Here is an 11,864-nt window from a genome sequence, read left to right as displayed (position 1 = left end):
TATATTTCACTAAGAAAATTAAAAATGACCTGAATTTGCTACATTTACCTTATCCTGGAAATAGTCTGTCTTGTAGGAATGACCTCATTAGGACTGAATTGTCTTTCAAGATGCCTACTAGATTATTTAAATACTCTAATTATTTCAAGTTTTGTAATAATAGATTCCTCCATTGCTAACTAAGTGTTTTGACATATCTGTGATGCAGGTAATGTTCATTTACAGGCTAATAAGCAACATTATCTAATGTTTAAAAGAAAACCAAATTGTCTTATTGTGAGACGATCAGATTTCCTTTAAAAAGTTTTTTTGGGGGCCGGCCCAGTGGCGCAGCGGTTAAGCTCCCACATTCCGCTTTAGCAGCCGGGGGTTCGCCATTTCGAATCCCAGGTGTGGACCTACCCACCACTTGTCAAGCTGTGCTGTGGCAGGCGTCCCACATAAAGTAGAGGAAGATGGGCACAGATGTTAGCTCAGGGCCAGTCTTCCTCAGCAAAAAGAGGAGGATTGGCAGCAGATGTTAGCTCAGGGCTAATCTTCCTCAAAGAAATTTTTCTTTTAGTGTTTTCCCTGATGGATCTGAAAAATTAAACTCTTTACTCCCCAAAGAGGGTTTATTGCTTTTGTTTATATTGAATAATGTTGGATTTCCCCTAATTGCCCTAACTTCAATGTGACCCTTAATAGGAGAAGGGAAAGTACAGGTACCCCAGGGGGCCTGGAGTTGCCCCAGTGTAAGAAGCACAGACTAGGAGAATGAAATTGATAAAAAACTTTAAGGGTGATCAGAGCCTCTAGATGTACTGTTCCTACCAGACAAATTCTTGCTGTGGGCAGTTAAGACTCACCTATATTCTATGAAGATGTACATGTTACTTTCTTTATATTCCAAGATTACCTTCTTGTTATTGCCGTCTTTGTGCTGAGTAGAGGCCAAAGTGCCACAGGAGTTCTTTCTGTGCTATTCAAGAGTCATTGTTGGTTGTTTTGTGACTGACACAGCCATTTGTGCCTTCTTCCTTGTTCTGCTTTATATGGTAGTGTTTATTGTCTTGCTGTCCTTCTTGTGTTAGTTTCTAGACTTGGTATTTTATGTGGACTGTCAAGATGTAGAATCTCGGTAGATAGGCATCATTTAGGAAACACTTTTCTTTGTCATTTTTCATGAAGAGAGAAACTCAGGTTATTTACGATGGCCTCATTGTTGGAGGAGGGGAACCAAATCTCTTGACTTGTTTAGCTGCATTGTCCTCTAAGAATTGGAGTACTTTACTATTGGGAGGTGACACCTCTGAGTTTTGTTTTTCCTGAGAGTGATGTTGGGTAGCTTTGAGCTTTTCTAAATTCTCTGGTCCAGTCCTCTAGAGACCAAGTCTATTATATTTTGAAATGGTTGTTTGGGCCTAGGATGTGGTACATCATCATGAAATGGGATTTGCAGCATACTTTCTGCTGGGTTATCTGTCATCTACCTTTTAAAGTTCTTGGGTGTACCATTTAAATCCTTGAGAACTTTGTTGCAAACCTAGGATCTGTGGCTTGATATGAATTAAATTGGAATTCTATGCCTTGTAAAATTTACATCAAAAAAAGAGTACATTAATTTTCATATATGATCCTTTAGTAGAAAGTTGAAGTCTTAGCCTGATTTAGTCTAATTTTTTTGTGTTAGAGGTCATAAACAGAAGACAAAGAGTAGAGTGATAAGTACTCGTTTCCTGTTTCACACACACACAAATATATATATAGTGCACTATTTTAAACTAGTATCTACAAAGCCTTTTTTTTGAGGAAGATTAGCCCTGAGCTAACTACTGCCAATCCTCCTCTTTTTGCTGAGGAAGACTGGCCCTGAGCTAACATCCATGCCCATCTTCCTCTACTTTATACATGGGATGCCTACCACAGCATGGCTTTTGCCAAGTGGTGCCATGTCCACGCCCGGGATCTGAACCGGCGAACCCCGGGCCGCCAAGAAGCAGAATGGCGTACTTAACTGCTGCCCCCCCGTACAAAGCTTTTGTGTAAGAACATAAGAAGCTTCATATTTGAAAGAAAGCACACAATTAGTTTTACTGAAATAGAATTGCTATTGTTCACTGCAGTTTCTTTTTTAAATTTAATTTTAAATTTTTTTATTGTGGTAACATTGGTTTATAACATTATATAAAGTTCAGGTGTGCATCATATTTCGATTTCTGTGTAGACTACATCATGTTCACCACCCAAAGACTAGTTACAATCCATCTCCATACACATGTGCCTAATCACCCTTTTCACCCTCCTCCCTCCCTCATTGCAGTTTCTACTATTTGCATTAGCCATGTTTTGGGGAGTGCCTGTTTCTTTCTAGTATATTTCCCCTATTTTTAAATTGGCAGGCCATTAATTGTTTTAAGCATTTCAGTTGCAGCATAGTGCAGTCCTTTGCAGGGAATTGGTAAAATGAGGATAAAATGGGTACAGGATTCCAACAGTTTGAAAATAATGCAGTATTTGACCAAAATCTCTTTTGTGTTCCCTACTCTGGTTCTATTCCAGTAATCCTGGAAATGTGCCTGTGGACTATTTACAGTGAGATTATAAAACTGAATCATGATTTTGGTGAATAGAAGCCAGAGCATGTGGCTCCAGCACCCCAGCTGGCAGTAAGCTCTCCCTAGGTTTATGAATGTAGTTAGATGGCCCCCAACTGTTTACAAGACAGCAGAGGTGAGATCTTTGATTGACAAGTCAGAAATGCATTAGATCATTCTCTCTGCCAGTCTCTGGTTCATGCTGTTAAAAATGTCAGCCTCCAAGTTTGAATGGCAGCCTGAGGGCCTTAGAAGCTTTTTGTTTTCTGAGATGGAAACACAAATTGGATGTGTGCCTGAGCGCTTCATCCTGGGCTGTAATTTCATCTTTTAGCTAAGAACCACAAGGTACATGAGCAGAGCACCCTGTAAACAATAATACTGTGGAAAAAAAAATAAACAAGGTCGTGTTTCTGGTACGTTGATCCGATGGTGTCCTGACCTCTATCACGTTGAACATCTCCACTCTGATTGCTGTTCCCTTTGGCATTACAATGAGAGAAAGAGAGACTGACAGAGGAGGAAAAGATTTAAAGTTGCAGTGTCGTTCTACATTCCTTGTATTGGCTATGAAATATTGAACTGTCAGAATGTGACACTTGGTTTTTTAAGCAACCTTTCTTGTTTGAGGTGTTTGCAGTTCATTCCTTTATCCCCCATTTGTCTGCTTTCATTGATAGGGTTGGAACTAGTTGCCTTAAATGCATGAAAAGGGACAATGTTAAAGAGAAGTCATGCTGATGGAGCCAAATAAGCTTAACACTGGAACATAAGTGCAGGCTGTGAGGCATAGGCAAAAGGAAACTAAAGTTGGTTTAATGCATTAATATTGGGGTTTATGGAACACCCTATTGTAAGGAAGAATCAGCTTAGGTCCCGGTTCTGTTTTTGTGGAGGCAGGAAGTGGGAAGGCGGTAGTGGGTAAAGATAAGAGATGGAGTGACAAAACTTGTTGAACTGATAGCCTACCATATAGCAGTATTACCAGTTAAATCAAAATTAACCCAGCTGTATTATTGTTATTTTTTTTTTAAAGATTTTATTTTTTTTCCTTTTTCTCCCCAAAGCCCCCTGGTACATAGTTGTATATTCTTCGTTGTGGGTCCTTCTAGTTGTGGCATGTGGGACGCTGCCTCAGCGTGGTTTGATGAGCAGTGCCATGTCTGCTCCCAGGATACGAACCAATGAAACACTGGGCTGCCTGCAGCGGAGCGCGGGAACTTAACCACTCGGCCACGGGGCCAGCCCCATATTATTATTATTTTTAAAGATTTTATTTTCCCTTTTTCTCCCCAAAGCCCCCCAGTACATAGTTGTGTATTTTTAGTTGTGGGTCCTTCTAGTTGTGGCATGTGGGATGCTGCCTCAGCACGGCCTGATGAGAGGTGCCATGTCTTTGCCCAGGATCCAAAGTGGTGAAACCCTGGGCCACCAAAGCGGAGCACAAGAACTTAACCACTCAGCCATGGGGCCGACCCCCCCAGCTATATTATTAATTGCTCTAATTATCCAATGTCTTTGGCAAGTGGTTCATTATGAAAGACTTAAAATTTTGGCAAGATAAGTTATTTTAAATGTGCAAAATTTGTGTTTATAGTAAGAAGGCTGATGAATTGTTAACATTGAAGAAGCATTATATATGTATGAGTACAGCTTAATGGCACATGAATAGAAAATCTTGTTGAAAAAGCCAAAACATAGATTTCTTGGAAAATATTTTCTAGTAATAGGATGAGTTTTCTATTGCTGTTTAAGATTCAATACATCTTAAAACAACAAATATTTTATATTTTTAAAATTTTTCTTCTTAAGAAAACAGCACTATTGATAGATATGTGCTTTTATCTTAATCCATTTTGGGGGCATAGACCTTACAAGTAAAGTTTTAAGTGAGCGTGACCTTTTGCAATTCCTCTGGAGTCTGAAAAAGTAGGAATTTGCATTGAAAATACTTGAATTAATTCTTATTGATGGTTTTAAAGGACAGCTACTTAGCTTAGTCTCTCCCTCTGCAAATGTGAAAGGCAGGAGCTACTCTCTGTCGTGAATACATAGTGAAATGCGCTGGAAACATGGTGGTAATCATTCCTGACATTTCTTAATTCCCTGCTTTGAGGTCATGCTGGAAAGAGAGGAGACAGTATTTATAAAATAATGGCCTGTTCCATTTTACCCAAAATTATGTCCTCTCTTACAAAATACAGTGCACAGAAAGCAAGACCAAAGGGAGGGACATTGAGAATTAGTTTCTGTTGTTTTAAGTATTGCTCTGTATTTTTAAAGCATAAATATTGATGTAGATTTGCATTTAACTATGAGAACCCACTGTCATGACTCAGTGGGGGAGTTTTCAAAAATCATTCTTCTGGAAATTGGTTTCTCATTGGCTGATTTCCTGAGGATGAGTGAAAACAAACCATTCTTTTCAATCTTGGAAGAGTAAGAGGACTGCAAGTGCTTATGTAAGAAATAAGACTAGAAATATGTGTATTTGTAGAATCTCCTAAATCTTAACATAGAGAAACTATGCAAAATTTCTTCTTCTCTTGGTGTATTATTAATCCATCATTTGCTATGAAAGTGCCTCACAGCCCATGGGCTTTATATAGTCACACCTCCATAATAATGATTAGCTTTATCACTTAAAGTCAGGCTTGCCTCATGAGCAAAAGGCAGTGTATACATAGAACCATAGAATTCCAGCATTGGAAGGGACATCAGGAGGCCATCTAGTCCAGTCATATACAGGAATCCATTATGAAGTATTTTTGGCAGAGGGTCATCTAACCTCTGCTTGATCACTGCCATTAGTGGCAAGCTACACTTCTTGAGGCATCTTTTCTTTTCTTTTGAGGCATCTTATTTCTTCTTCACTGTTGCTGCTGTTAGTTTTCCCTCGAGGAGTCAAACTTTTTGTTCACCTACTGATTCTTATTCTGCCTTTTGTGAAATGTAAAGTAATTGATTTCTTTTTCGTGTTTTTGTATGTTTGAGGATTGCTATCATGTTGCTTATATTTTTTGTTCCCAGCGTGAATATTCTTGATTCTTTTAGTGTTTCTTTGGAGAATATCAATGATCATTCCTGCCATTTTCATAACCTCCTATTTTGATGGAGGGTGTTATCATTCTGCTTGTCCTTCCTTGTGAATGCATTCCACCTTGACAGTGGCATGCAAAAGTAGAGGCAGCGTTGCAAAAGTGTATACAAGTGTAGAATGCAGTGATACATCTTGTTTTGAACATAATTTGGATTATGTAATTTAATTACTGCAGCCTAAAATCAAATATACTTCTTTGGTGTAGATGATTGAAAAATCTCTAGGAACTTAGGCTAGATTTGTTTCCTCACCTTTTCTTTGAAGCCAGAAAAGCATATGTAAGCACTTTGACAAATGACATAATGTAGTGGCATATCTGAGTGGTACAGGTATTTGAAACCTAGCTCCAGTTCCTGAAGATGGTGAACATCTGCTTAGAGGTATTGTAGAGCTCCACAATGCACTAATTGAATTACTCTTTTCTGGAGTTGCCGACTGCACTAATTGAATTAGAATCAGCACGCGCGCACGCGTGTGTGTGTGTGTGTGTGTGTAACTGAGAGAATTCCAACCTTAACAGGAAGAGACTGAGAGAGATATGACTGATGGTGTGTACTGTGCTGCTATCTAATGGCAGCCTATGGAACTACTACATGGTCTCCGGGGAAGAGAGAATGCAGGCAGCTGATCTAGTGTGACCTCAGTCTAACCCCATCCAGTTTAGTTCAAAAGGTCCTAAGATGTATTTTTATAATTCTAAATCTAAGAAAGAAAGAATGTGATTAATTTCTCTATTAAAAATTACGATATGTTTTCTTAGACATAAAGTTTTTTTATGAAGGATTTAGTTGCAAATATTCACCTGAATTAGAAACTTCTAGCCTCTAATTTAATTGGTGGAAACAAATCCAGATGTACTGCAGTGGATCATGTTCTTTCTCATTTTGCCTTTCATGTGACATAAATGTGGAAAAGAATTATCTTTTTGTAATGTTCTTAGCATCAGCTAGGAAGAATGTTATAGGGTTTGTGTTCTTAAATAAAATTTCTTTCTGGTTGCCAAAATACTGAGGTCGAGTCAATTTAAAAGTGTTATCAAATTTTGCTATACATGATTATGCTTACATAAAATTTAAAAATTGTATGGAAAAATATTTTAATTATTACATCAATATCAAAGCAAGTTCTATAGATCTCTGTTGCTCTAATTAGTCATTTAAAATTTAGCTTTACCACAAATTTGGGCAAGTTTGAAATCCTCTGAAGTGAAGTAGGTAATTTTCTTCCTTTTCTAAAAAAAGAATCTGTTAGTCACAGTTTAGTGATTTTGTAAAACATCGTGAAAATATAATTCTGTACAACTTTGAAAGCAAATACACTGAGGAGAACTCAGCATGAATTATATTTTGATTCACTTTAACTCTAGGCATTCCAACTTGTAAAATAGTCCTTAATAGAAAAACGCATATGTAAATCTCTTGATTTATAGAATGTGTATGTGGGCATTTTACTGATTTAGAAAATGCATTTTGACACCATGTAGACCTAAAGCTTTACAAATAACATTGCCATTCACAATTAGCCACAATTCCGTTTAATTAATATGTACAGTACCTTCTATGTGCCAGGTACTGTACAAAGTATTGGGCATAAATTAAGAGTCAGACCCTGTCCTCATGGAGCTTATAGTTATTTGCTAGACAATTATTCAGAACCTGTGTACCAGGCACTATGCATATAATTTGGGAGGGGGCTACTAGTGTAAATAACCATCCATTTTGTGTATTTTTCCCCTTGATTGAGCTAGAGGTCTGGCTTAATAGCAGCCCTAATGAAGTAGTATACTTATGTTCATATCAGATATACCTCATCTCAGCAAAAATAGGGGTGTGCATATTTCAGACTAGTCTGTCTCTTTTTTAAAAAAAATCTTTTTCCTTTTTTCTCCCCAAAGCCTCCCTGGTACATAGTTGTATATTTTTAGTTGTGGGTCCTTCTAGTTTTGGCATGTGGGACATTGCCTCAGTGTGGCTTGATGAGTGGTCCATGTCCATGCCCAGGATCCGAACCAGCGAAACCCTGAGCTGCTGAAGCAGAGCTCACGTACTTAACCACTCGGCCACGGGACCTGCCCAAGACTAGTCTGTCTCTTAAATCGTTTTCCCTTCTGCCTTTCCCCATCTTTTAAGGGAGCAGTGATGTTTTCGATAGCTTTACATGTAGCTTAAAAAGAGATGGGTAACATTTATTAGTGTCTTCTGCTGGTAGATCATAGATTTTTAATCCTTGCTGTCTCCATAATTGGTAGTGCCCACTTGTGGTTTGGTATTTAGTTCAAGGTTCCTTCTAAGGCTATAAATGTGAAAGAGTCCATTGCATACCAGGTATAAAATGCTTCTTTAAACAGTTTATTTCTAGAACCTAAATTGTCCTGGGACCAGCTCTTGATATAAAAATTCATAGAAACCTGTTTTTCAAAGAGTGTGGTAACTCCTTGCCATAGTGCTGTAGTGTTAAAATTCACGTTGGCCAGGTTGTTCTGTAAATTAAACACTGACAGCTACCCTCAGGGGAACAGCCAATGTATTTATGATGATGTGCTGATTACACAAAATACACTGCAAGCAGAAAACAGCTGCAGAGAACAAACCTCTTAAAAAGAATACAATTACAAATAGCACCCTCAGTATTTCTAGTGCTGAGTGTAGAATACAGCATGCTAATGCAGGTTTCTTACTTCATCTGCCTGAAAACAAAAAATCTGAAGGAGGTAAGTTAAACTATGGTTGATTGCACACGTGGTGCCAACATAGCAGTGAACAAATTTTGTTTCTGAAGAGCACAGCGATGAGTGCACAAATATCAGGTGTGGAATAGTCAAACCCCTTACCCCCCTTTTTTGTTAGTAGGTTTTATTAGTGTTTCTCTCATATATAGTAGGGCATGGCCTTGAGGGGATAAGAGCTCTGGACATTTGAAGGATATTACACAATGAATTGGGCAGGAGAGTATCTAAGTTGTGGTTTTAAACACAATTGGTAGAAATTTGATATGTTAGGGTTTGGATATCAACATTTTGTTTGAAGATACAGCTCTATATTTTCATTGTTCTTAATGACTTTGAAGATGTTTGCCCTTGGAATTAATGAAAGGAGTCATTACTCTGTATCTATGGTAAGGTCTTTCTGATATCTTAAATTCTCTTTTTCAAGAATATGGTCTTGTAGGACACTGGAATAGCTGAGTGATTGCATATTTTTAGGAGAATCAACTCTCAAGTATATCCCCCTTCATCCCTGTATGTTCCTGGTCACATGCAGACAGGTAAGATTAGAAAAAATTTTAGTTTTCCTTGTTTGAGATTCTCTCTGTTACAGTTTAGGGTCAGTGTCTATAAAATATTTCAACTGCTGAGCATGCTAGCTCCTGTTTAAATCAGTAGAAAATATGTTGATCTTCGAAGACATAAATTTACTCAGACTGACTGTAAGGTATAGCAGGGAGACGCAGTGATTGGAAACAGTTCACTTCACCCGCCTGAAACTAAGAATCAACTCTTCAGTATATGGATCACTGGTATGTAATAATCGACTATTATTGGTCTGTCTGTTGGTCTCTTTTTAAATCAGTTTGGAACCTCCTGAAGTTATTTTCTTGCTCTGCTGACATCAATCCCATGTGGCAGAGGAGTTGTGTATAACTGCTTTGGTTTAATCAATAGAATAATTGATAAACCAGATAAGATTTAAACTGATTATAGGCCCAACAGAATTCTCCAGAGGCCTTGGACTCTCTTAATTTTGACATGTGTGTTGTGTACCCTGAGGATGAAGTGCAGTTTGAATTATCTGTTTTTATTTGCTTAATGATGGGGAGGGTGTTAAAGTCAAATGTTTAATTAACCCAGCAATGGGCTGCGTTGTCACTTACACACAGCTGATTGAGATATCTCATGGAGAATACTGAATAGGAATGATAATGTGGCACTGGGATGGAAGATTGCTTTTTCAATCCATTTGCTGGGTCACTGCTTTGAATGTCTTATTGGATGAAAGGCATTCAGCCTGGAGAAAAAATTCAGCATTTAAGTACATTTTGTTCTCTTCTCCCCCTCTAATCCCCTCCCTGTCCAGAAGTTAACTAAAACAGATATGTTCTAGGTTTAATAAGCCATTCATGTACTAGTAAGAGATCAGGGTAGTCAGTAGCCTCAAGCTACATAATTTCCTGTGGAAACGGAAAAATCCTACTAGCCTCCAAGGCATTCTAAATGTGAACTCTTTTGTCCCTCACATCCCTTGTCCCTTGCCATTATTGTGGAGTTGTCTTTGGTTACTTGTCTCTTGCCTCTTTTCTTTAGTGTTTGCTTGATGTGCTGCTACCTCTAGGGCCACAGACAGACCTTTTTCTCCTAAGGAAGCATATTCTCCAGTACATTTTTGCCGTTTCATGCAGGAGGCTTCTATTTGGTTGTATTTCTGATCAAATATTACAGTGAGATTGTTGAACTATTTAGAGAGATGAAAATGTAAAGCATATAGATTCTTGTTCCTTTTGCTACTGCTATTATAGAAACAATTGGTTCTATGTATATTTCATTTTGTTGAGAGGCAGTTTGCTTTCTGTAGGGACTAAAAAATTAGGCCAGGAAAGATTCTAATAGTCCACACCATCAAAAATGCAGTCCAAACAATTGGACTTTTAAGGTCTTGCTGCGCACAAAAAATTCCTAACCAGCATTGTAATCAAATATAAAATTATTTGGAGGCATATTGAGCAAAACTTAAAAAATAATTTTATCGAGGTTGGCCGGGTTGTGCAGCAGTTAAGTTTGCACATCCCGCTTTGGTGGCCCACTGTTTGCTGGTTGGGATCCCGGGTGCGGACCTATGCACTGCTTGGCAAGGCATGCTGTGGCAGGCATCCCACATATAGAGGAAGATGGGCACGGATATTAGCTCAGGGCCAGTCTCCTCAGCAAAAAGAGGAGGATTGGCAGCAGATGTTAGCTCAGGGCTAATCCCCCTCAAAAAAAAAAAATATTGTCGTGACTTTCCTTCTTTGTAGTTCTTATGTTTCTTCCTTCTATCCCCCAAAGATCTAAGCCAGGAATTTACTAATTTTTTTCTTTGCTTTAGTTATTTGTATTCCAGAGAGCACAATACGGAGAAGGATACAAGATTGATCTTTTATATGTGTCCTCTTCAACCATAGTCTGGGGCATGACTACTTGGTCACAGCGGGGAGGTGGATTTACAAAGCAATAGAAGCATGCAGCTAGTTTTCAGGCGCAGGTTGGACTTCTGCGGGTCAAGGCAGACCAGACGAGTAGCTTATCTTGAGGGACGAAAGTAATAGACCAAATATAGAGCAGCTATTTCAGGAATCATGTAGGTCATTTAATTATCCATTATGATTGAGTGGCTAATGCTCTTTTGGCAATTACATGACCTCTGTTATTCTTGAAACCTTTCCAGGCCCTCGTGGGTCGAATGACCCACCAGTCAGTGCTTGCAGACTTCATTCCACTCAGAAGGAAAGGAGATGCTGGGAACTACTGACTGGCATTTAGAAATAGCTATGCTTTTTTTACCGACCACTACCCAGAATGTCCTTTGTATAGCAGTCAGTGATAGGCAACTGGTTTTGAAGTCAAGTGTTCCTTCATTGTCTGCAGGAGCAAGAGGTACATTGGTTTCTACAAGAAGGAATTGTGGCAAAACAAACTTTAATACAAAAGTTGGCTATTTTATTCACAGGTTCTGTACTACAAGAACAGGTACTATGGCACTAAAACTGATGTTTGGTATCTGTCAAACCAATCATCCATTAACAAACTCTCAAGTTAGTGAAACAATTTATTTCATTCTTTAACACAATAAAATGCTATTGATGATGCTAATAACAGATTTTAAAAGTTCATTGATTAAAATTAGCCGAATTTATTTATTTGTTTGTTTTTGATTGACACCTGAGCTAACATCTGTTGCCAATCCCTTTTTTTTTTTTCTTCTTCTCCCCTAAGTCTCCCTGTACATAGTTGTATATTCCAGTCGTAGGTCTTTCCCATTGTGCTCTGTGGGACGCCACCTCAGCATGGCTTGATGAGCAGTGCTAGGTCTGCACCCAGGATCCAGACTGGCAACCCCCTGGGCTGCTGAAGCAGAGTGTGCAGACTTAACCACTCGACCACGGGGCCAGCCCCAAAATTAGCCCAATTTAAATTGGCTAATCATTGTTTATTTAAC

General features: G+C 38.6%; 1 protein-coding gene across 12 annotated transcripts in view; it reads left to right on the top strand.

The window, feature by feature from the left end:
- BTRC (beta-transducin repeat containing E3 ubiquitin protein ligase) overlaps positions 1-11,864 on the top strand; it is a 166,991-nt gene that overhangs the window by 63,662 nt on the left and 91,465 nt on the right. Inside the window, exon 1 of one of the 12 annotated variants that reach the window (XM_023640707.2) lies at positions 8,834-8,940. The exons of the other annotated variants lie outside the window; for them this stretch is intronic. Within the exon in view, the coding sequence (XP_023496475.1) occupies positions 8,917-8,940 (24 nt within the window). The 5' untranslated portion in view covers positions 8,834-8,916. Of the gene's footprint in view, positions 1-8,833; positions 8,941-11,864 lie in introns of those variants that run through there. 12 annotated transcript variants of the gene reach the window in all.

This window comes from Equus caballus, chromosome 1 (genome assembly GCF_041296265.1).
Source record: "Equus caballus isolate H_3958 breed thoroughbred chromosome 1, TB-T2T, whole genome shotgun sequence".
NCBI classification, from domain to species: Eukaryota; Metazoa; Chordata; class Mammalia; order Perissodactyla; family Equidae; genus Equus; species Equus caballus.
This window is presented reverse-complemented; position numbering and strand designations above follow the sequence as displayed.